Source organism: Oncorhynchus masou, unplaced genomic scaffold (assembly GCF_036934945.1).
Source record: "Oncorhynchus masou masou isolate Uvic2021 unplaced genomic scaffold, UVic_Omas_1.1 unplaced_scaffold_1151, whole genome shotgun sequence".
Taxonomy (NCBI): domain Eukaryota; kingdom Metazoa; phylum Chordata; class Actinopteri; order Salmoniformes; family Salmonidae; genus Oncorhynchus; species Oncorhynchus masou.
The window spans coordinates 150-23972 of NW_027001261.1; the positions used below are offsets into that span (position 1 = coordinate 150).

Below are 23823 nucleotides of genomic sequence, written 5' to 3' on the forward strand. Positions count from 1 at the left end.
GAGGGGCAGAGTTCATAGACCTTAACTGGGGAGGAGAGAGGTGAGAGGGGCAGAGTTCATAGACCTTAACTGGGGAGGAGAGAGGTGAGAGGGGCAGAGTTCATAGACCTTATCTGGGGAGGAGAGAGGTGAGAGGGGCAGAGTTCATAGGATGTAATGGCTGAAACACTGTGTCTGTAATGAGAGGATCCACTATATAACAGCTGAAACTCTGTGTTGTGTTTCCTGCATGGCTGTCCTGTGTTGCTGACTGTGTTAGTCCTGTGTTGCTGACTGTGTTAGTCCTGTGTTGCTGACTGTGTTAGTCCTGTGTTGCTGACTGTGTTAGTCCTGTGTTGCTGACTGTGTTAGTCCTGTGTTGCTGACTGTGTTAGTCCTGTGTTGCTGACTGTGTTAGTCCTGTGTTGCTGACTGTGTTAGTCCTGTGTTGCTGACTGTGTTAGTCCTGTGTTGATGACTGTGTTAGACTGTGTTAGTCCTGTGTTGCTGACTGCGTTAGTCCTGTGTTGCTGACTGTGTTGCTGACTGTGTTAGTCCTGTGTTGCTGACTGTGTTAGTCCTGTGTTGTTGACTGTGTTAGTCCTGTGTTGCTGACTGCGTTAGTCCTGTGTTGCTGACTGTGTTAGTCCCGTGTTGCTGACTGTGTTAGTCCTGTGTTGCTGACTGTGTTGCTGACTGTGTTAGTCCTGTGTTGCTGACTGTGTTAGCCCTGTGTTGCTGACTGTGTTAGTCCTGTGTTGCTGACTGCGTTAGTCCTGTGTTGCTGACTGTGTTGCTGACTGTGTTAGTCCTGTGTTGCTGACTGTGTTAGTCCTGTGTTGTTGACTGTGTTAGTCCTGTGTTGCTGACTGCGTTAGTCCTGTGTTGCTGACTGTGTTAGCCCTGTGTTGCTGACTGTGTTAGTCCTGTGTTGCTGACTGCGTTAGTCCTGTGTTGCTGACTGTGTTAGTCCTGTGTTGCTGACTGTGTTGCTGACTGTGTTAGTCCTGTGTTGATGACTGTGTTAGTCCTGTGTTGCTGACTGTGTTAGTCCCGTGTTGCTGACTGTGTTAGTCAGTCTCACTGTTGTTCATAGGCTCGGTCTTAACTGGGGAGGAGAGGAAAGGAAATGAGGGCAGAGTTCACAGGATGTAACAGCAGAAACTGTGTGTGTGTGTGTGTGTGTGTGTGTGTGTGTGTGTGTGTGTGTGTGTGTGTGTGTGTGTGTGTGTGTGTGTGTGTGTGTGTGTGTGTGTGTGTGTGTGTGTGTGTGTGTGTGTTATAGATGAGGAACAGTGACAAAGGAAATCAGAAGTAACAGTTAAGTCATACTAACCGATCTCTGCTGTGTGTCTCTCTGCTATTAGCAGTACTGCAGCTCTGCTGTATGTCTCTCTGCTATTAGCAGTACTGCAGCTCTGCTGTATGTCTCTCTGCTATTAGCAGTACTGCAGCTCTGCTGTATGTCTCTCTGCTATTAGCAGTACTGCAGCTCTGCTGTATGTCTCTCTGCTATTAGCAGTACTGCAGCTCTGCTGTGTGTCTCTCTGCTATTAGCAGTACTGCAGCTCTGCTGTATGTCTCTCTGCTATTAGCAGTACTGCAGCTCTGCTGTATGTCTCTCTGCTATTAGCAGTACTGCAGCTCTGCTGTATGTCTCTCTGCTATTAGCAGTACTGCAGCTCTGCTGTATGTCTCTCTGCTATTAGCAGTACTGCAGCTCTGCTGTATGTCTCTCTGCTATTAGCAGTACTGCAGCTCTGCTGTATGTCTCTCTGCTATTAGCAGTACTGCAGCTCTGCTGTATGTCTCTCTGCTATTAGCAGTACTGCAGCTCTGCTGTATGTCTCTCTGCTATTAGCAGTACTGCAGCTCTGCTGTTTGTCTCTCTGCTATTAGCAGTACTGCAGCTCTGCTGTGTGTCTCTCTGCTATTAGCAGTACTGCAGCTCTGCTGTGTGTCTCTCTGCTATTAGCAGTACTGCAGCTCTGCTGTGTGTCTCTCTGCTATTAGCAGTACTGCAGCTCTGCTGTGTGTCTCTCTGCTATTAGCAGTACTGCAGCTCTGCTGTATGTCTCTCTGCTATTAGCAGTACTGCAGCTCTGCTGTATGTCTCTCTGCTTTTAGCAGTACTGCAGCTCTGCTGTATGTCTCTCTGCTATTAGCAGTACTGCAGCTCTGCTGTATGTCTCTCTGCTATTAGCAGTACTGCAGCTCTGCTGTTTGTCTCTCTGCTATTAGCAGTACTGCAGCTCTGCTGTATGTCTCTCTGCTATTAGCAGTACTGCAGCTCTGCTGTATGTCTCTGCTATTAGCAGTACTGCAGCTCTGCTGTATGTCTCACTGCTATTAGCAGTACTGCAGCTCTGCTGTATGTCTCTCTGCTATTAGCAGTACTGCAGCTCTGCTGTATGTCTTACTGCTATTAGCCGCACTGCAGCTCTGCCTTATGTCTTACTGGTATTCTTCTCTGTGTCAAGCATATAAAACCTGTCCATGTTTTAACATGCAACTACTAAAACACAGTAGTCCAACTAACTGTTTAAGTGCTCTGTCATATTCGTTGTCAATCTTTGCTAAGCAGGCCGCTGTTTGAAGAGTTTCCACTCCACTTCTTTGGCGTCATCCATAATAAAATGCTGTCATACTGCACCCCTTTCGACATTTCAAATCGTAGCATCAAGTATGTCCTGGTAGGTAAGTCTTAGGCTACAATTAGGCTCATTTGTGTGTTCCGTCCGCAAAATAAATCAGAGGGATGCACAGTTAAAGGGGAAGTTTGGCATTATATATGTTAATATAAATAAATCAGAGGGATACACAGTTAAAGGGGATGTTTGGCATTATATATGTTAATATAAATAAATCAGGGAGATTCAGAGTTAAAGGGGAAGTTTGGCATTATATATGTTAATATAAATAAATCAGAGGTATTCACAGTTAAAGGGGATGTTTGTGTCATGTCTTATTATGTCTGTTCCTGTCCTTTCTCTTCACTCTGTCTCTCTCTGCTGGTCTTATTAGGTTACCTTCTCTTTCTCTCCTTCTCCAGCTGTTTCTCCCCTAACTAGCTCGTTCACCCTTTCCCCACCTGTTCCCTTTTTTCCCTCTGATTAGGTCTCTATTTCTCTCTCTGTTCCTGCTACTTTCGGTGTCAGATTCTCGTTTGTGTTTCTCATGCCAGAAGCAAGCTATCGTCTCGTTTGCTTCCTCCTAGTCCTATCCTGTCGGAGTCTGCCTGGCAGGTGCATCCTGTACACTTCTAACTGTCTTTAGTTTGCACCGTGTCCAGTTCATCATATGCTACGTGTGATCAGGTACCACTATTCCTCTATGACCCGCGCCTACCCAGAGCGACCTGCAGCCTGTCGCCGCTACCCAGCTATTCTCCTCTGCTGCTAAGAAGGGGACTCTCTTGCTATTTATCAGAGGGACTTTATGTTTCATTTGTCGCCCTCTCTGCGGGTAGTCTATTTTGCCATTATCAACGTCTGAAGAGGATCTATGTCTTTCCTGTGTTCTCATTAAAGAACACTGTTTTTGTTAAACCGCTTTTGGGTCTTCACTCAAGTGCATAACAGTTTGGCATTATATATGTTAATATAAATAAATCAGAGGGATTCACAGTTAAAGGGGATGTTTGGCATTATATATGTTAATATAAATAAATCAGAGGGATTCACAGTTAAAGGGGATGTTTGGCATTATATATGTTAATATAAATAAATCAGAGGGATTCACAGTTAAAGGGGATGTTTGGCATTATATATGTTAATATAAATAAATCAGAGGGATTCACAGTTAAAGGGGATGTTTGGCATTATATATGTTAATATAAATAAATCAGAGGGATACACAGTTAAAGGGGATGTTTGGCATTATATATGTTAATATAAATAAATCAGAGGGATTCACAGTTAAAGGGGATGTTTGGCATTATATATGTTAATATAAATAAATCAGAGGGATTCACAGTTAAAGGGGATGTTTGGCATTATATATGTTAATATAAATAAATCAGAGGGATACACAGTTAAAGGGGATGTTTGGCATTATATGTTAATTGTAGTAAACCATACAATTCGAAAAACACATTTGTTATAAAATAATATTTTTATTAGTGTTGATATGTTATATAAAGCATTATAAATTGGGTGGTTCCAGCCCTGATTGCTGATTGGCTGACAACTGTGGTATATAAGACCGTATATCAAAGGTATGACAAAACATTTGTTTTTACTGCGCTAATCATGTTGGTAACCAGTTTGTAACAGCAATAAAGCGTCTCAGGGTTTGTGATATGTGGCCCATATACCACGTGTTCTATCTTCTTCTTTTATTTATTTAAATGTTTTATTTATTTTTTTACTTCAGTTTATTTTAGTAAATATTTCCTTAGCACTTATTTTTCTTAAAAAAGCATTGTTGGTTAAGGGCTTGTAAGTAAGCATTTCACTGTAAGTCTTTATACCTGTTGGATTTGGCGCATGTGACAAATAACATTTGATTTATCCAGGCACTCTGCGTTGGGTCATGCCTTAAGAACAGCCCTCAGCCGTGGTATATTGGCCATATACCACACACCCTCGGGCCTTATTACTTAATCATAAAATGTGTGGTTTGCATCACTTAACAACCCATGTTAAATATAAGCAACATTAATTTTAAGTGGCTATACTATACGTCTCTGGACATCTGATGAGCATTTCGCATTGAACTCACCTTTTTGACCACAGACTGTTTCGGAGGAGCAGAATTGCCTTGCTGACAACCTGCAAAGGCGTGCAATTCAGAATGATGATTTCTGGTCTGGTAATTACAAAGATCGGCCACTAGATGGTGACAAAACTGTTTATTTCTAGGATCTCGTCTAAGAGAATTGTGTTTTTCATGTTTTAATCGGCTACAGGCACGATAGACCTGCACCAGGCTGGGAAGACTGAATCTGCAATAGGTAAGCAGCTTGGTTTGAAGAAATCAACTGTGGGAGCAATTATTAGGAAATGGAAGACATACAAGACCACTGATAATCTCCCTCGATCTGGGACTCCACGCAAGATCTCACCCCGTGGGGTCAAAATGATCACAAGAACGGTGAGCAAAAATGCCAGAACCACACGGAGGACCTAGTGAATGACCTGCAGAGAGTTGGGACCAAAGTAACAAAGCCTACCATCAGTAACACACTACGCCGCCAGGGACTCAAATCCTGCAGTGCCAGACGTGTCCCCCTGCTTAAGCCAGTACATGTCCAGGCCCGTCTGAAGTTTGCTAGAGAGCATTTGGATGATCCAGAAGAAGATTGGGAGAATGTCATAGGTCAGATGAAACCAAAATAGAAGTTTTTGGTAAAAACTCAACTCGTCGTGTTTGGAGGACAAAGAATGTTGAGTTGCATCCAAAGAACACCATACCTACTGTGATGCATGGGGGTGGAAACATCATGCTTTGGGGCTGTTTTTCTGCAAAGGGACCAGGACGACTGATCCGTGTAAAGGAAAGAATGAATGGGGCCATGTATCGTGAGATTTTGAGTGAAAACCTCCTTCCATCAGCAAGGGCATTGAAGATGAAATGTGGCTGGGTCTTTCAGCATGACAATGATCCCAAACACACTGCCCGGGCAACGAAGGAGTGGCTTCGTAAGAAGCATTTCAAGGTCCTGGAGTGGCCTAGCCAGTCTCCAGATCTCAACCCCATAGAAAATCTTTGGAGGGAGTTGAAAGTCCGTGTTGCCCAGCAACAGCCCCAAAACATCACTGCTCTAGAGGAGATCTGCATGGAGGAATGGGCCAAAATACCAGCAACAGTGTGTGAAAACCTTGTGAAGACTTACAGAAAACGTTTGACCTCTGTCATTGCCAACAAAGGGTATATAACAAAGTATTGAGATAAACTTTTGTTACTGACCAAGTACTTATTTTCCATCATAATTTGCAAATAAATTATTTAAAATTCCTACAATGTGATTTTTTGGATTTTTCTTTCTCATTTTGTCTGTCATAGTTGAAGTGTACCTATGATGAAAATTACAGGCCTCTCTCATCTTTTTAAGTGGGAGAACTTGCACAATTGGTGGCTGACTAAATACTTTGTTGCCCCACTGTATATAACACACACACATGCTGTCATCAAGGCAATGGGTGGCTACTTTGAAGAATCTAGAATATGTTTTGATTTGTTTAACGCTTTCTAGTTTTTTTGGTTAAGTGTGGGTAGTCAGTACCAAGGGTAGTCAGTACCAAGGGTAGTCAGTACCAATGCCAAGGGTAATTGGTGCCAAGGCCAAGGGTAGTCAGTACTAAGGGTAGTCAGTGCCAATGCCAAGGGTAGTCAGAACCAAGGCCTAGGGTAGTCAGTACCAAAGCCTAGGGTAGTCAGTACCAAGGGTAATAAGTGCCAAGGCCAAGGGTAGTCAGTACCAAGGGTAGTTAGTGCCAAGGGTAATAAGTGCCAAGGCCAAGGGTAGTCAGTACCAATGCCAAGGGTAGTAAGTGCCAAGGCCAAGGATAGTCAGTACCAAGGCCAATTGTAGTCAGTAAAGGCCAAGGGTAGTCAGTAACAAGGGTAGTCAGTACCAAGGCCAAGGGTAGTCAGTACCAAGGCCAAGGGTAGTCAGTACCAAGGGTAGTCAGTACCAAGGCCAAGGGTAGTCAGTACCAAGGGTTGTCAGTTCCAAGGCCAAGGGTAGTCAGTACCAAGGGTAGTCAGTACCAATGCCAAGGGTAGTCAGTACCATGGCCAAGGGTAGTCAGTAACCAAGGCCAAGGGTAGTCAGTACCAAGGCCAAGGGTAGTCAGTACCAAGGGTAGTCAGTACCAAGGCCAAGGGTAGTCAGTACCAAGGCCAAGGGTAGTCAGTACCAAGGGTATTCAGTACCAAGGCCAAGGGTAGTCAGTACCAAGGCCAAGGGTAGTCGGTACCAAGGGTAGTCAGTACCAAGTCCAAGGGAAGTCAGTACCAAGGGTAGTCAGTACCAAGGGTAGTCAGTACCAAAGCAAAGGGTAGTCAGTACCAAGGGTAGTCAGTACCAAGGGTAGCCAGTACAAAGGGTAGTCAGTACCAAGGCCAAGGGTAGTCAGTACCAAGGGTTGTCAGTTCCAAGGGTAGTCAGTACCAAGGGTTGTCAGTACCAAGGGTAGTCAGTACCAAGGGTTGTCAGTACCAACGGTAGTCAGTTCCAAGGGTAGTCAGTACCAAGGGTTGTCAGTTCCAAGGGGAGCCAGTACAAAGGGTAGCCAGTACCAAGGGTAGCCAGTACCAAGGGTAGTCAGTACCAAGGGTAGTCAGTACCAAGGGTAGTCAGTCCCAAATGGCTCCCTATTCCCTACACACTACTTTTAACCAGAGCTTTAACTTTGTCTGGCTCATGCCTCACTCTGCCTCTCCTCTCCCAGCAGCAGCAGCCCTGTTGTTTCTGATGAATGGAAACTCTGTGTGTGTGTGTGTGTGTGTGTGTGTTTTTATTTCCCTTCTGATAAGAGACTCTCCCTTCCTCTGAGTAAACACGTACCACTCAGAGTCGGGGGGAGCTGGAGGAGTGAAAAAGAAGGAAGGGGTAGAGAGTGAGCTTGAAAAAGTTAGAGGAGAGAGGGAGAGGGATGGATGGAGAGAGGGAGGGCAGAGGGATGGAGGGAGGGAGGGCAGAGGGAGGAAGGGAGAGAGGGAGAGAGGGCAGAGGGAGGGCAGAGGGTGATAGAGAGGGCAGAGGGAGGGAGAGGTACATCTGAGAATCTGACTGAACACTACTTGAATGCAACATTAACAGAGACATTATAAACTCCAGGAATATAAGTCCCAAACAGCACCCTATTCCCGATGTGGTGCAAGGCCACTGGTCAAACGTAGTGCACTATATAGGGAAGAGTGTGCCATTTGGGACAAGTATAAGAGAAAGAGGAGGGCTGACATTACAGAGAGGTAGTTCAGGAATGTTGTGTGTGTTCAGATCTTATCAACTTCCTCAGTTATGTTTAGCTCTCTGGCACACAAATGTCATACCGCCCAATAATGCTACCCTCCCCTGTTATTGTAATGGTGAGAGGTTAGCATGTCTTGGAGGTATATGATATGAAATGCTAACCTCCCCTGTTATTGTAATGGTGAGAGGTTAGCATGTCTTGGGGGTATATGATATAAAATGCTAACCTCCCCTGTTATTGTAATGGTGAGAGGTTAGCATGTCTTGGGGGTATATGATATAAAATGCTAACCTCCCCTGTTATTGTAATGGTGAGAGGTTAGCATGTCTTGGAGGTATATGATATAAAATGCTAACCTCCCCTGTTATTGCAATGGTGAGAGGTTAGCATGTCTTGGAGGTATATGATATAAAATGCTAACCTCCCCTGTTATTGCAATGGTGAGAGGTTAGCATGTCTTGGAGGTATATGATATGAAATGCTAACCTCCCCTGTTATTGTAATGGTGAGAGGTTAGCATGTCTTGGAGGTATATGATATAAAATGCTAACCTCCCCTGTTATTGTAATGGTGAGAGGTTAGCATGTCTTGGAGGTATATGATATGAAATGCTAACCTCCCCTGTTATTGTAATGGTGAGAGGTTAGCATGTCTTGGAGGTATATGATATGAAATGCTAACCTCCCCTGTTATTGTAATGGTGAGAGGTTAGCATGTCTTGGGGGTATGATATTTGTGGGTCTGTAACTTTCTCACTCTCCATCACCATGGTAACGTCCACATGAATGTAGAAGTGTTTAGAAACACATTATATTCTTATTTACAATAAAAGAGACTCTAAAAGTGACACAACACATTATTTACCACTGATTTCTATTGGGCACGACATAATCTGAAACACAACCAAAACAAACAGCAAATGCATCCAACAAGTTTGTAGAGTCATAAGCTTTATGTGATCATCTGGTACTCGGAATATGGGCCCAAATATTTACTACTTTGATACACATATAGGTGAATTTGTCCCAATTCTTTTGGTCCCATAAAATGTGGGAGTCTTTGTACAACAAGTGCTGTAATTTCTGAACGGTTCACCAAATTAAACCTGACAGTTTGCAGTTTAACCTCGTAGTCGTTGTATAATTTCAAATCCAAAGTGCTGAAGTACAGAGCCAAAACAACTAAACATATGTCGCTGTCCCAATACGTTTTATACACATACACTGAGTGTACAAAACATTATGAACACCTGCTCTTTCCATGACATTGACTGACCAGGTGAAAGCTATGATCCTTTATTAATGTCACTTGTTAAATCCACTTCAGTCAGTGTAGATGAAGGAGAGGAGACAGGATAAAGAAGGATTTTAAAGCCTTGAGATATTAGAGACATGGATTGGGTATTTGTGCCATTCAGAGGGTGAATGGGCAGATCTATGTAAGTGGCTTTTGAACCGGGTCTGTTAGTAGGAGCCAGACACACCGGTTCGTGTCAAGAACTGCAACGCTGCTTGGTTTTGGGAAACTCAGTGTAGAACGATGGTTAAAAAACACAGAAACTCAAGTCATTTGGGTAAGAAACCTGTTACCTTTCAATAGAATGGGCTCATCAGATGAGACACTGTGTGTTTGTGGTGAGAGTGAGAGACGCCTGGTGGCACAGAGAATAAATCAAGACAGTTTTCTATTTCCAACACTCCATTATACACTACTCTCCTTATTTGGGTCTCCCCCTCTCTCACTCTCTCTCCCCCATCTCTCCCCCCATCTCCCTCTCCCCATCTCCCTCTACCCCCCCATCTCCCTCTCTCTCGCCCACCCCCCATCTCCCTCTTTCTCCCCCATCTCCCTCTCTCTCGCCCATCTCCCCCCATCTCCCTCTCTCTCACCCCATCTCCCTCTCTCTCTCCCCCATCTCCCTCTCTCTCCCTCCCCCATCTCCCTCTCTCTCCCCCATCTCCCTCTCCATTTCTTTCTCTGTCTTTCACTCACCTCTCTGTAGCCTGTACTGTCACACAGAAATATTACTCGGGGAGGAACAGAACAGTGTTTTTCTTGAGCTTTTTGGGAAATTCCAAAACAATGACACCAACAGGAACCTACTACACCCCCCCATCCTCTCCCCCCTCATTGCCCTTCGAGAAGCAGGAGAGAGAGAGAGGAGCGGGGCGGATCGTTGGGGAGTTTCCAGTAAAAAAAGATTCAGCTCGCCTAACAGAATACAGTGTCCTTCACTGAGGGACGCTCCATGATTATTACGGGGGATGGAGATTGTCATACTTGTTTCATTATTGTCTCTGTATTGTGATTTCACCGGTAAGTTAGACTTCTGGTCTAGTACAATGTTGTGATACAGGTGCTTGGTAAGTTAGACTTCTGGTCTAGTACAATGTTGTGATACAGGTGCTTGGTAAGTTAGACTTCTGGTCTAGTACAATGTTGTGATATAGGTGCTTGGTAAATTAGACTTCTGGTCTAGTACAATGTTGTGATACAGGTGCTTGGTAAATTAGACTTCTGGTCTAGTACAATGTTGTGATACAGGTGCTTGGTAAGTTAGACTTCTGGTCTAGTACAATGTTGTGATACAGGTGCTTGGTAAGTTAGACTTCTGGTCTAGTACAATGTTGTGATACAGGTGCTTGGTAAATTACATTCTACTTAGATAAAATCTGGAATAGTTTTAAGATGGTCGTACCATTGATCATTTGGCTATTTGATTTTAGGATTTTTGTAATTATCCCCCCAAAAATATTTAAAAGGAAATATATATATTTAGCTTTTGACACACACTTAACCCCATTTTCTTTGGGGGGACGGAGGGGACGGACACCGCCATGCATTCATTTTTACCTGAGAGTTTCCCGTTCCCATAGTGATGTCATAGTAGTTTGTTTACCAAAAGGTTCGGACGCCACAGACGGAAGTTGGCACATCGGCGGTACCGACTTCAGACGAGTCGCGTGGGGCTTGTGAGGGTCGTAGAGCAGAACGGGGAACACATTCATATTCGTGAGAGTCTCATCTTTCCACTGTAGCTCTGCCACTTCCCACCGCAGATGCAGAACGACGACAAAAGGCGGATGCAGTAGACTGAGACGCAGCACATACACAAAAAAAGCTTCAACAGACGTATTTTAATGGGGATTTTATTACCATATCAATTAGATTGACGCAATCGACTCCTAACAGCTTAGGTGTTTTTCTGTTTCGTTTTTATATTTTAGTACTTTATGTATTTAATATGAAGTATTTTGTAATTGAACAATTGGAAAGCCTGTGTGTTTCGGGTTACTTATTAGGGCAGAGTGAAATAGAATTTGGAGTCCAAAGATTCTGAGTGGATCTGGCTGTAGGCCAGTGTGTGTGTGTGTGTGTGTGTGTGTGTGTGTGTGTGTGTGTGTGTGTGTGTGTGTGTGTGTGTGTGTGTTTGGCATCACAGAGCACAATGGCAGGAAGAGGAGGGTCCAGATGTTGTCTGTGTTGCCATAGTGATAACTAGAGGTCATTAGAAGCATGGGGTCTGCTAGTACGGGAGATGTACTGTGTGTTGATTAACATACAGATAGATAAACATTAGACAATAATATCGTCCTGTTTGGTTTGAAAAATAAAATCAACAATAACAGAACAATACAGTTTTCACTTGACCTTGGTCTTCCAGATGCTGAGTGCCTGGTGGTCAGTCCTGCCAGGCTGGTGGTGAAGCATGGAGACCCAGCCTCCTCTAACTGCAGCTCAGATACCCCTGTAGAGATGGGCTGGGAAGCCACCCAGGGAGGGGTTGGTCTAACAGACAAGAAGGTGAAGATCCTACGCTGGAAGGTGGACAGGTAAGAGAGGCAGACACAGTAGAGACTTTTAAAGCTTGTAAAAAAAAAAAACCTTTTTAGTTTGACTTTAATGTTATTTAGCTTCGATGGTCTTTAATGATTGGTTTTACTGTTATTTTATACATTTATTCATCTCTTGTGTTGCCTTCTGTTTTTTATTTTCATTGATTTATTTTAAATACACTTGAAATATTTCATTTGATTTGACAGTGTGACTGACTGGGATAACAACCCTAAGTGCTTCACAGACGGAGGCCAGTGTCAGAAACTGCTGGACATCACAGTTTATAGTGAGTGACATCTCTCTCTTATCTTCTCTGGTGTTTCTGAATGTATCCTTAGTAAGGCTCTGCACCGTTAATCACTGTGTTTCCATTCCTCCACAGAGCTTCCAGACCGTGTCTCCATCAGCTACAGGAAGTACCCTGATCCAATGGTTGAGGGGCATCGGTACCTGCTGCAGTGTCTTGTCCAGAACATCGCTCCTATTGGGAGACTCAGGGTGACCTTCGTCAAAGTCAATACCACTGGTGAACAGACAGAATTAGACACACCACAGAAATCCAAGGACAACATCAAGACACCAGAGAATGGGACCTACACTCTGGACTTCACCCCTGGTAGAGATGATGACGGGGCCCAGTTGTTGTGTTCAGCCATGTTGGATCTGGGACCAGAGGGACCCCAACCTCCTCCTGTTATGAACTCAAACCGCCTCAACATCAACGTGCACTGTGAGTCCTTCTGGTTCTCTGTCCACACATATTTAGTACAACCGTTAGTTAGAAACCAGACGAGTCATGACGTTGACAATGTTGTTTTCACTTCATTTTCTCTCATTAATCAACTTGTTTCTCTTCTCTCTCTTTATCTCCTTCTCTCTCCTCTTTCTCTCTCTCTCTCTCTCTCTCTCTCTCTCTCTCTCTCCCTTCCTCCTTCCTTCTCTTCTAGACAAGCCTCAGATCACTATGAGTCCTGGATGTTTCTCCATGAGCATCACGGAGGGTGACACACTATCACTGAACTGTAGTGCAAATGGTAACCCTGCCCCCTCGTACGATTGGTTGCTCCCCCAAGCTGACCCCAACCCCATGGAAGAGAGATCCGTAGTGACCATCACCAACATTGCCAAGTCTCACTCTGGAGAGTACACCTGCATCGCCAGAAACCCCCTGGGAAAAAGCACCTGTACTGTTAACGTGGAGGTCAAAGGTGAGATGGATGGATGATTGGTAGGTTTGTTGAAAGATTGGTTGGTTGTTAGGTTAGTTGCATGATAGTTTGGTTGGTTGGTTAGTTGGTTGGTAGGTTGGTTGGTTGGTAGGTTGGTTGCATGATAGTTTGGTTGGTTGGTTGGTAGGTAGGTTGGTTGGTAGGTTGGTTGGTTGCATGATAGTTTGGTTGGTTGGTTGGTTGGTTGGTTGGTAGGTTGGTTGGTAGGTAGGTAGGTTGGTTGGTTGGTAGGTAGGTAGGTAGGTAGGTAGGTTGGTTGGTTGGTTGGTTGGTTGGTAGGTTGGTTGGTTGGTTGGTAGGTTGGTTGGTAGGTAGGTTGGTAGGTTGGTAGGTAGGTTGGTAGGTTGGTTGGTTGGTAGGTTGGTAGATTGGTTGGTAGGTTGGTTGGTAGGTAGGTTGGTAGGTTGGTTGGTTGGTAGGCTGGTTGGTAGGTAGGTTGGTTGGTAGGTTGGTTGGTTGGTAGGTAGGTTGGTTGGTTGGTAGGTTGGTTGGTAGGTTGGTAGGTTGGTTGGTTGGTTGGTAGGTTGGTTGGTTGGTAGGTAGGTAGGTTGGTTGGTTGGTTGGTTGGTAGGTTGGTAGGTTGGTTGGTAGGTTGGTAGGTTGGTAGGTTGGTTGGTAGGTTGGTTGGTTGGTGGTTGGTTGGTTGGTAGGTTGGTAGGTTGGTAGGTTGGTTGGTTGGTTGGTAGGTTGGTAGGTTGGTAGGTTGGTAGGTTGGTAGGTTGGTTGGTAGGTTGGTAGGTAGGCTGGTTGGTAGGTTGGTAGGTTGGTTGGTAGGTTGGTAGGTAGGTAGGTTGGTTGGTTGGTTGGTAGGTTGGTAGGTTGGTTGGTAGGCTGGTAGGTTGGTAGGTTGGTTGGTAGGTTGGTTGGTTGGTAGGTTGGTTGGTAGGTTGGTTGGTAGGTTGGTAGGTTGGTTGGTAGGTTGGTTGGTTGGTAGGTTGGTTGGTAGGTTGGTTGGTAGTTTGGTAGGTTGGTTGGTAGGTTGGTTGGTAGGTAGGTTGGTTGGTAGGTTGGTAGGTTGGTTGGTTGGTTGGTAGGTAGGTTGGTTGGTTGGTTGGTAGGTAGGTTGGTTGGTAGGTTGGTTGGTAGATAGGTTGGTAGGTTGGTTGGTAGGCTGGTAGGTTGGTAGGTTGGTTGGTTGGTAGGTTGGTTGGTAGGTTGGTTGGTAGGTTGGTAGGTTGGTTGGTAGGTTGGTTGGTAGGTAGGTTGGTTGGTTGGTTGGTTGGTAGGTTGGTTGGTAGGTTGGTAGGTTGGTAGGTTGGTTGGTAGGTTGGTAGGTTGGTAGGTTGGTTGGTTGGTAGGTTGGTTGGTAGGTTGGTTGGTAGGTTGGTAGGTTGGTAGATTCGGTCGCCCGTCGGTCTTGGTCTGTAGAGAAGGTCCTGTTATGGAAAATATATACATATTAAAAATGAAACAATAGAATTCACACATGGTGTAATGAAAAGCGTTCCTATTACCTCTGTGACCGCGCTCTCCTTGTAATGAAAAGCGTTCCTATTACCTCTGTGACCGCGCTCTCCTTGTAATGAAAAGCTTTCCTATTACCTCTGTGACGCTCTCCTTGTAATGAAAAGCGTTCCTATTACCTCTGTGACCGCGCTCTCCTTGTAATGAAAAGCGTTCCTATTACCTCTGTGACCGCGCTCTCCTTGTAATGAAAAGCGTTCCTATTACCTCTGTGACCGCGCTCTCCTTGTAATGAAAAGCGTTCCTATTACCTCTGTGACCGCGCTCTCCTTGTAATGAAAAGCGTTCCTATTACCTCTGTGACCGCGCTCTCCTTGTAATGAAAAGCGTTCCTATTACCTCTGTGACCGCGCTCTCCTTGTAATGAAAAGCTCCTCTTTGGAACTGAAGAGGATCAACACCACATAGAAACACTAACTCCGAGTAGAAACACTAATGGCTCCAATGTGACGTGACCTTTCACATTATCATTGGAATTTTACTCAATACAAGCATTGTGATGTTGACATTCCAGGTGTGTTTATGTTATTTGAAACCTGACACAGCTCATGACCCCCCCCCCCCCCCCCATCCACACACACACATACTGCTAACATGGAGCAGGGTTCTCCAACCCTGTTCCTAGAGGTTATCCTCCTGTAGGTTTTAACTCCAACCCTGTTCCTGGAGAGATACCCTCCTGTAGGTTTAAACTCCAACCCTGTTCCTGGAGAGACACCCTCCTGTAGGTTTAAACTCCAACCCTGTTCCTGGAGAGAGACCCTCCTGTAGGTTTAAACTCCAACCCTGTTCCTGGAGAGACACCCTCCTGTAGGTTTAAACTCCAACCCTGTTCCTGGAGAGATACCCTCCTGTAGGTTTAAACTCCAACCCTGTTCCTGGAGAGACACCCTCCTGTAGGTTTAAACTCCAACCCCCTGTTCCTGGAGAGACACCCTCCTGTAGGTTTAAACTCCAACCCTGTTCCTGGAGAGACACCCTCCTGTAGGTTTAAACTCCAACCCTGTTCCTGGAGAGATAACTCCTGTAGGTTTAAACTCCAACCCTGTTCCTGGAGAGACACCCTCCTGTAGGTTTAAACTCCAACCCTGTTCCTGAGAGACACCCTCCTGATAGGTTTTAACTCCAACCCTGTTCCTGATTAACCCTGATGTCGTCTCTGATAGGGCAGCACTAACACTGATGTAGCCCTGATAGGGCAGTATTAACACTGATGTAGCCCTGATAGGGCAGTATTAACACTGATGTAGCCCCTGATAGGGCAGCAGTAACACTGATGTAGCCCCTGATAGGGCAGCAGTAACACTGATGTAGTCTCTGATAGGGCAGCACTAACACTGATGTAGTCTCTGATAGGGCAGCAGTAACACTGATGTAGTCTCTGATAGGGCAGCACTAACACTGATGTAGCCCCTGATAGGGCAGCAGTAACACTGATGTAGTCTCTGATAGGGCAGCACTAACACTGATGTAGTCTCTGATAGGGCAGCAGTAACACTGACGTGGTCTCTGATAGGGCAGCAGTAACACTGATGTAGCCTCTGATAGGGCTGCTCTAACACTGATGTAGTCTCTGATAGGGCAGTATTAACACTGATGTTGTCTCTGATAGGGCAGCAGTAACACTGATGTAGCCTCTGATAGGGCAGCAGTAACACTGATGTAACCCCTGATAGGGCAGCACTAACACTGATGTAGTCTCTGATAGGGCAGCAGTAACACTGATGTGGTCTCTGATAGGGCAGCAGTAACACTGAAGTGGTCTCTGATAGGGCAGCACTAACACTGATGTAGTCTCTGATAGGGCAGCAGTAACACTGATGTGGTCTCTGATAGGGAAGCAGTAACACTGATGTAGTCTCTCATAGGGCAGCAGTAACACTGATGTAGCCTCTGATAGGGCAGTATTAACACTGATGTGGTCTCTGAGAGGGCAGCAGTAACACTGATGTAGTCTCTGATAGGGCAGCACTAACACTGATGTTGTCTCTGATAGGGCAGCACTAACACTGATGTAGTCTCTGATAGGGCAGCAGTAACACTGATGTGGTCTCTGATAGGGCAGCAGTAACACTGATGTGGTCTCTGAGAGGGCAGCACTAACACTGATGTCGTCTCTGATAGGGCAGCAGTAACACTGATGTCGTCTCTGATAGGGCAGCAGTAACACTGATGTAGTCTCTGATAGGGCAGCACTAACACTGATGTCGTCTCTGATAGGGCAGCACTAACACTGATGTAGTCTCTGATAGGGCAGCACTAACACTGATGTAGTCTCTGATAGGGCAGCACTAACACTGATGTAGTCTCTAATAGGGCAGCACTAACATGGATGTGGTCTCTGATAGGGCAGCAGTAACACTGATGTGGTCTCTGATAGGGCAGCAGTAACACTGATGTAGTCTCTCATAGGGCAGCAGTAACACTGATGTAGTCTCTGATAGGGCAGCAATAACACTGATGTATCCCCTGATAGGGCAGCAGTAACACTGATGTAGTCTCTCATAGGGCAGCAGTAACACTGAAGTAGTCTCTCATAGGGCAGCAATAACACTGATGTATCCCCTGATAGGGCAGCAGTAACACTGAAGTAGTCTCTGATAGGGCAGCAGTAACACTGATGTAGTCTCTGATAGGGCAGCAGTAACACTGATGTGGTCTCTGATAGGGCAGCAGTAACACTGATGTGGTCTCTGAGAGGGCAGCACTAACACTGATGTCGTCTCTGATAGGGCAGCACTAACACTGATGTAGTCTCTGATAGGGCAGCAGTAACACTGATGTAGTCTCTGATAGGGCAGCAGTAACACTGATGTCGTCTCTGATAGGGCAGCACTAACACTGATGTAGCCTCTGATAGGGCAGCAGTAACACTGATGTAGCCCCTGCTGGGGCAGCAGAAACACTGATGTAGCCCCTGATAGGGCAGCAGTAACACTGATGTAGTCTCTGACAGGGCAGTATTAACACTGATGTGGTCTCTGATAGGGCAGCACTAACACTGATGTAGCCCCTGATAGGGCAGCAGTAACACTTATGTAGCCCCTGACAGGGCAGTATTAACACTGATGTGGTCACTGATAGGGCAGCACTAACACTGATGTAGCCCCTGATAGGGCAGCAGTAACACTGATGTAGCCCCTGATAGGGCAGCAGTAACACTGATGTAGCCCCTGATAGGGCAGCAGTAACACTGATGTGGCCCCTGATAGGGCAGCAGTAACACTGATGTAGCCCCTGATAGGGCAGTATTAACACTGATGTGGTCTCTGATAGGGCAGCACTAACACTGATGTAGCCCCTGATAGGGCAGCACTAACACTGATGTAGCCCCTGATAGGGCAGCACTAACACTGATGTAGTCTCTGATAGGGCAGCAGTAACACTGATGTAGTCTCTGATAGGGCAGCAGTAACACTGATGTAGTCCCTGATAGGGCAGCACTAACACTGATGTAGTCTCTGATAGGGCAGCATTAACACTGATGTCGTCTCTGATAGGGCAGCACTAACACTGATGTAGTCTCTGATAGGGCAGCAGTAACACTGATGTAGTCTCTGATAGGGCAGCAGTAACACTGATGTCGTCTCTGATAGGGCAGCACTAACACTGATGTAGCCTCTGATAGGGCAGCAGTAACACTGATGTAGCCCCTGATAGGGCAGCAGTAACACTGATGTAGTCTCTGATAGGGCAGTATTAACACTGATGTAGCCCCTGATAGGGCAGCAGTCACACTGATGTAGTCTCTGATAGGGCAGTATTAACACTGAAGTAGTCTCTGATAGGGCAGCAGTAACACTGATGTGGTCTCTGATAGGGCAGCAGTAACACTGATGTAGCCTCTGATAGGGCAGCAGTAACACTGATGTAGCCCCTGATAGGGCAGCACTAACACTGATGTAGTCTGATAGGGCAGCAGATAACTCCCTCGGGTAGATAACGTCGGTAGTCCAGTTGTGATGGCCCCGTGGGGCGGATAGGTGATTGTAGCTCAGGAGAATGAAATCCGGGGACATGGAGAGAAAAATATGTCCGGTATGTTCCGGTCCGAGCCGCGCCGCCGTACAAAACTGGCGATAGATTTTCGAGCTAAAGGATAGCTGATGACCATAAACTGTGGTTAGCTTAATACTAACGATTAGCCAGTAAAGAAGCTAACTAGCTTCTGATTAGCTTCTGGTTAACTTCAGGCTAGCTTCTGGATTAGTTTCTGATTAGTTTCTGATTAGCTTCTGGCGAGCTTCAGGCTAGCTTCTGGTTAGCTACAGGCTAGCTTCTGGCTAGCTTCAGGCTAGCTTCTGGTTAGCTTCAGGCTAGCTTCTGGATTAGCTTCAGGCTAGTTCTGGTTAGCTTCTATGGAGGATTACAGATTTGAGGTAAATAATACTTTCTTTTTCGAAATATAAATTGGTGAGGCGGGTTGCAGGAGAGTGTTTTGAAGATGAGTTTATGGAAAATAAAAAATGTATATAAAAAGGTATGCGAAGAAAGTTGTAAATATATATATATATACGGACAAGGACAAAAGACATCTGAACTACTATGCCATCTTGGAGCAGAGGAAGGATGCAATGCTCATTTCCTCTCTCTGTTCCTTTAAACTTTGGAGTGGTAGTCTTGGTAACGGTAGGTCATATGCAAAACCACTTCAGTGTAAAAAAATGTTGGAATCTGAGCATCCTTGTATATGGAGTGTGGGAATTGTATCAGGATTGAGATCCACATATGAATGTAGTTTAAATCAAAACTCAAAAGATAAACCCATGTCGTTTTTTTGAGCTGTTTACAGATATATCAGATATGTATCAGACATGCCAAATTATTGGCAAATGATCAGAATTGTGTTGCCTGTGTAAACGCAGCCTAAACGTCTGTTTCCCTCCTCAGGAGCTTCCTGTCAGACTGCTGGAAGTGCCTTGGTGGCTGTGCTGCTCCTCCAACTCATTCATTGGCTTTAAGACCACTTCCTGAATCCACTGATTGGCTGAATACATGTGCTTTTCTTTTTTTTTCTTCGAAATCCCTCCCACTGTGATTGGTGGCTGTCTGTCCACTTTCTGCTGACTATTGATGAATTATTTGTATTGATTTATTGATTGATAACCATGACAACAATACTTTGATAATATTACCTTGTAACTTTATGATTTTGCCTTAAATCAACAGTTTGGATCCACCTACACATTAAAGGGTTTTTCTTTATTTGTACTATTTTCTACTATCTCTGACCATTCGGGATGTTAGTCAGCTATGACTAACATACCACTGTTAATATTTAATATTTCCTTATTAAGTTATGGTGTCAGATAACATACAATGAAACTAGACTTTTGTTAATATACGAATGACCTTGTTCCAGGTGGGGATGTTGTTCTGCACTAGTGTGTCAATAGCAGGACATCTTTGACTCTTGATTACACCTACTAAACACACTACATTGTTTGCGAGACCAGACGTTGTATGTTATTCTAATCCGAATGGTCATTTCAGAGCGTCTAATTTGTAAACGTTTCGACTGTATTAAATGATAACTTTTGTCGATTCCGTAAAACATTGATACGATCTTGTGATGTACGTGGCGAAGCTTCAAGAGTTCTTATCGATTCAACGGTAAAACAACGTGCTCCATTGATCCCATTGCAGCCATTACTGGGGCCATGTGCACATGAACACACACTCTGCTGTGACACACACTCCGCTGTAACACACACTCTGCTGTGTAACACACACTCTGCTGTAACACACATTCTGCTGTAACACACTCTGCTGTGACACACACTCTCCTGTGTAACACACACTCTGCTGTAACACACACTCTGCTGTAACACACACTCTGCTGTGTAACACACACTCTGCTGTAACACACACTCTGCTGTAACACACACTCTGCTGTGTAACACACACTCTGCGGTGTAACACACACTCTGCTGTGTAACACACACTCTGCTGTAACACACACTCTGCTGTGACACACACTCTCCTGTGTAACACACACTGCTGTGTAACACACACTCTGCTGTGTAACACACACTCTGCTGTAACACACACTCTGCTGTAACACACACTCTGCTGTGTAACACACACTCTGCTGTAACACACACTCTGCTGTAACACACACTCTGCTGTAACACACTCTGCTGTGACACACACTCTGCTGTAACACACACTCTGCTGTGTAACACACACTCTGCTGTAACACACACTCTGCTGTGTAACACACACTCTGCTGTGTAACACACACTCTGCTGTAACACACACTCTGCTGTAATACACACTCTGCTGTGTAACACACACTCTGCTGTAACACACACTCTGCTGTAACACACACTCTGCTGTGTAACACACACTCTGCTGTGTAACACACACTCTGCTGTGTAACAAACACTCTGCTGTAACACACACTCTGCTGTGTAACACACACTCTGCTGTAACACACACTCTGCTGTAACACACTCTGCTGTAACACACTCTGCTGTGACACACTCTGCTGTGACACACACTCTGCTGTGTAACACACACTCTGCTGTGTAACACACACTCTGCTGTGTAACACACACTCTGCTGTGTAACACACACTCTGCTGTAACACACACTCTGCTGTAACACACACTCTGCTGTAACACACACTCTGCTGTAACACACACTCTGCTGTGTAACACACACTCTGCTGTAACACACACTCTGCTGTGTAACACACACTCTGCTGTGTAACACACTCTGCTGTAACACACACTCTGCTGTAACACACACTCTGCTGTAACACACACACACACTCTGCTGTAACACACACTCTGCTGTAACACACACTCTGCTGTAACACACACTCTGCTGTAACACACACACTGCTGTGTAACACACACTGCTGTGTAACACACACTCTGCTGTAACACACACTCTGCTGTAACACACACACTCTGCTGTAACATACACTCTGCTGTAACACACACTCTGCTGTAACACACACTCTGCTGTTGCACACATTCTGCTGTGTAACACACACTCTGCTGTAACACACACTCTCTGCTGTGTAACAGACACTCTCTGCTGTGTAACACACACACTCTGCTGTAACATACACTCTGCTGTAACACACACTCTGCTGTAACACACACTCTGCTGTTGCACACATTCTGCTGTGTAACACACACTCTGCTGTGTAACACACACTCTGCTGTGTAACACACACTCTGCGAGGGGCAGAGTTCATAGACCTTAACTGGGGAGGAGAGAGGTGAGAGGGGCAGAGTTCATAGACCTTAACTGGGGAGGAGAGAGGTGAGAGGGGCAGAGTTCATAGACCTTAACTGGGGAGGAGAGAGGTGAGAGGGGCAGAGTTCATAGACCTTAACTGGGGAGGAGAGAGGTGAGAGGGGCAGAGTTCATAGACCTTAACTGGGGAGGAGAGAGGTGAGAGGGGCAGAGTTCATAGACCTTAACTGGGGAGGAGAGAGGTGAGAGGGGCAGAGTTCATAGACCTTAACTGGGGAGGGGAGAGAGGTGAGAGGGGCAGAGTTCATAGACCTTAACTGGGGAGGAGAGTTCATAGACCTTAACTGAGAGGGGCAGAGTTCATAGACCTTAACTGGGGAGGAGAGAGGTGAGAGGGGCAGAGTTCATAGACCTTAACTGGGGAGGAGAGAGGTGAGAGGGGCAGAGTTCATAGGCTCGGCCTTAACTGGGGAGGAGAGAGGTGAGAGGGGCAGAGTTCATAGACCTTACCTGGGGAGGAGAGAGGTGAGAGGGGCAGAGTTCATAGACCTTAACTGGGGAGGAGAGAGGTGAGAGGGGCAGAGTTCATAGACCTTAACTGGGGAGGAGAGAGGTGAGAGGGGCAGAGTTCATAGACCTTAACTGGGGAGGAGAGAGGTGAGAGGGGCAGAGTTCATAGACCTTAACTGGGGAGGAGAGAGGTGAGAGGGGCAGAGTTCATAGACCTTAACTGGGGAGGAGAGAGGTGAGAGGGGCAGAGTTCATAGACCTTAACTGGGGGTGAGAGAGGTGAGAGGGGCAGAGTTCATAGACCTTAACTGGGGAGGAGAGAGGTGAGAGGGGCAGAGTTCATAGACCTTAACTGGGGAGGAGAGAGGTGAGAGGGGCAGAGTTCATAGACCTTAACTGGGGAGAGAGAGGTGAGAGGGGCAGAGTTCATAGACCTTAACTGGGGAGGAGAGGGGGTGAGAGGGGCAGAGTTCATAGACCTTAACTGGGGAGAGAGGTGAGAGGGGCAGAGTTCATAGACCTTAACTGGGGAGGAGAGAGGTGAGAGGGGCAGAGTTCATAGACCTTAACTGGGGAGGAGAGAGGTGAGAGGGGCAGAGTTCATAGACCTTAACTGGGGAGGAGAGAGGTGAGAGGGGCAGAGTTCATAGACCTTAACTGGGGAGGAGAGAGGTGAGAGGGGCAGAGTTCATAGACCTTAACTGGGGAGGAGAGAGGTGAGAGGGGCAGAGTTCATAGACCTTAACTGGGGAGGAGAGAGGTGAGAGGGGCAGAGTTCATAGACCTTAACTGGGGAGGAGAGAGGTGAGAGGGGCAGAGTTCATAGGCTCGGCCTTAACTGGGGAGGAGAGAGGTGAGAGGGGCAGAGTTCATAGACCTTAACTGGGGAGGAGAGAGGTGAGAGGGGCAGAGTTCATAGACCTTAACTGGGGAGGAGAGAGGTGAGAGGGGCAGAGTTCATAGGCCGTCCTTAACTGGGGAGGAGAGAGGTGAGAGGGGCAGAGTTCATAGACCTTAACTGGGGGGAGAGAGAGAGGTGAGTTCATAGACCTTAAGGGGCAGAGTTCATAGACCTTAACTGGGGAGGAGAGAGGTGAGAGGGGCAGAGTTCATAGACCTTAACTGGGGAGGAGAGAGGTGAGAGGGGCAGAGTTCATAGACCTTAACTGGGGAGGAGAGAGGTGAGAGGGGCAGAGTTCATAGACCTTAACTGGGGAGGAGAGAGGTGAGAGGGGCAGAGTTCATAGACCTTAACTGGGGAGGAGAGAGGTGAGAGGGGCAGAGTTCATAGACCTTAACTGGGGAGGAGAGAGAGGTGAGAGGGGCAGAGTTCATAGACCTTAACTGGGGAGGAGAGAGGTGAGAGGGGCAGAGTTCATAGACCTTAACTGGGGAGGAGAGAGGGGCAGAGTTCATAGACCTTAACTGGGGAGGAGAGAGGTGAGAGGGGCATAGTTCATAGACCTTAACTGGGGAGGAGAGAGGTGAGAGGGGCAGAGTTCATAGTCCTTAACTGGGGAGGAGAGAGGTGAGAGGGGCAGAGTTCATAGACCTTAACTGGGGAGGAGAGAGGTGAGAGGGGCAGAGTTCATAGACCTTAACTGGGGAGGAGAGAGGTGAGAGGGGCAGAGTTCATAGACCTTAACTGGGGAGGAGAGAGGTGAGAGGGG

General features: G+C 46.0%; 1 protein-coding gene across 1 annotated transcript in view; it reads left to right on the forward strand.

The window, feature by feature from the left end:
* Positions 1-10050: 10050 nt before the first annotated feature.
* LOC135529380 (vascular cell adhesion protein 1-like) overlaps positions 10051-23823 on the forward strand; it is a 51283-nt gene continuing 37510 nt past the window's right edge. The window contains exons 1-5 of the mRNA XM_064958151.1: positions 10051-10217; positions 11566-11734; positions 11945-12024; positions 12121-12468; positions 12686-12946. Coding sequence (XP_064814223.1) covers positions 10166-10217; positions 11566-11734; positions 11945-12024; positions 12121-12468; positions 12686-12946 — 910 coding nt within the window. The 5' untranslated portion in view covers positions 10051-10165. The remainder of the gene's footprint in view (positions 10218-11565; positions 11735-11944; positions 12025-12120; positions 12469-12685; positions 12947-23823) is intronic.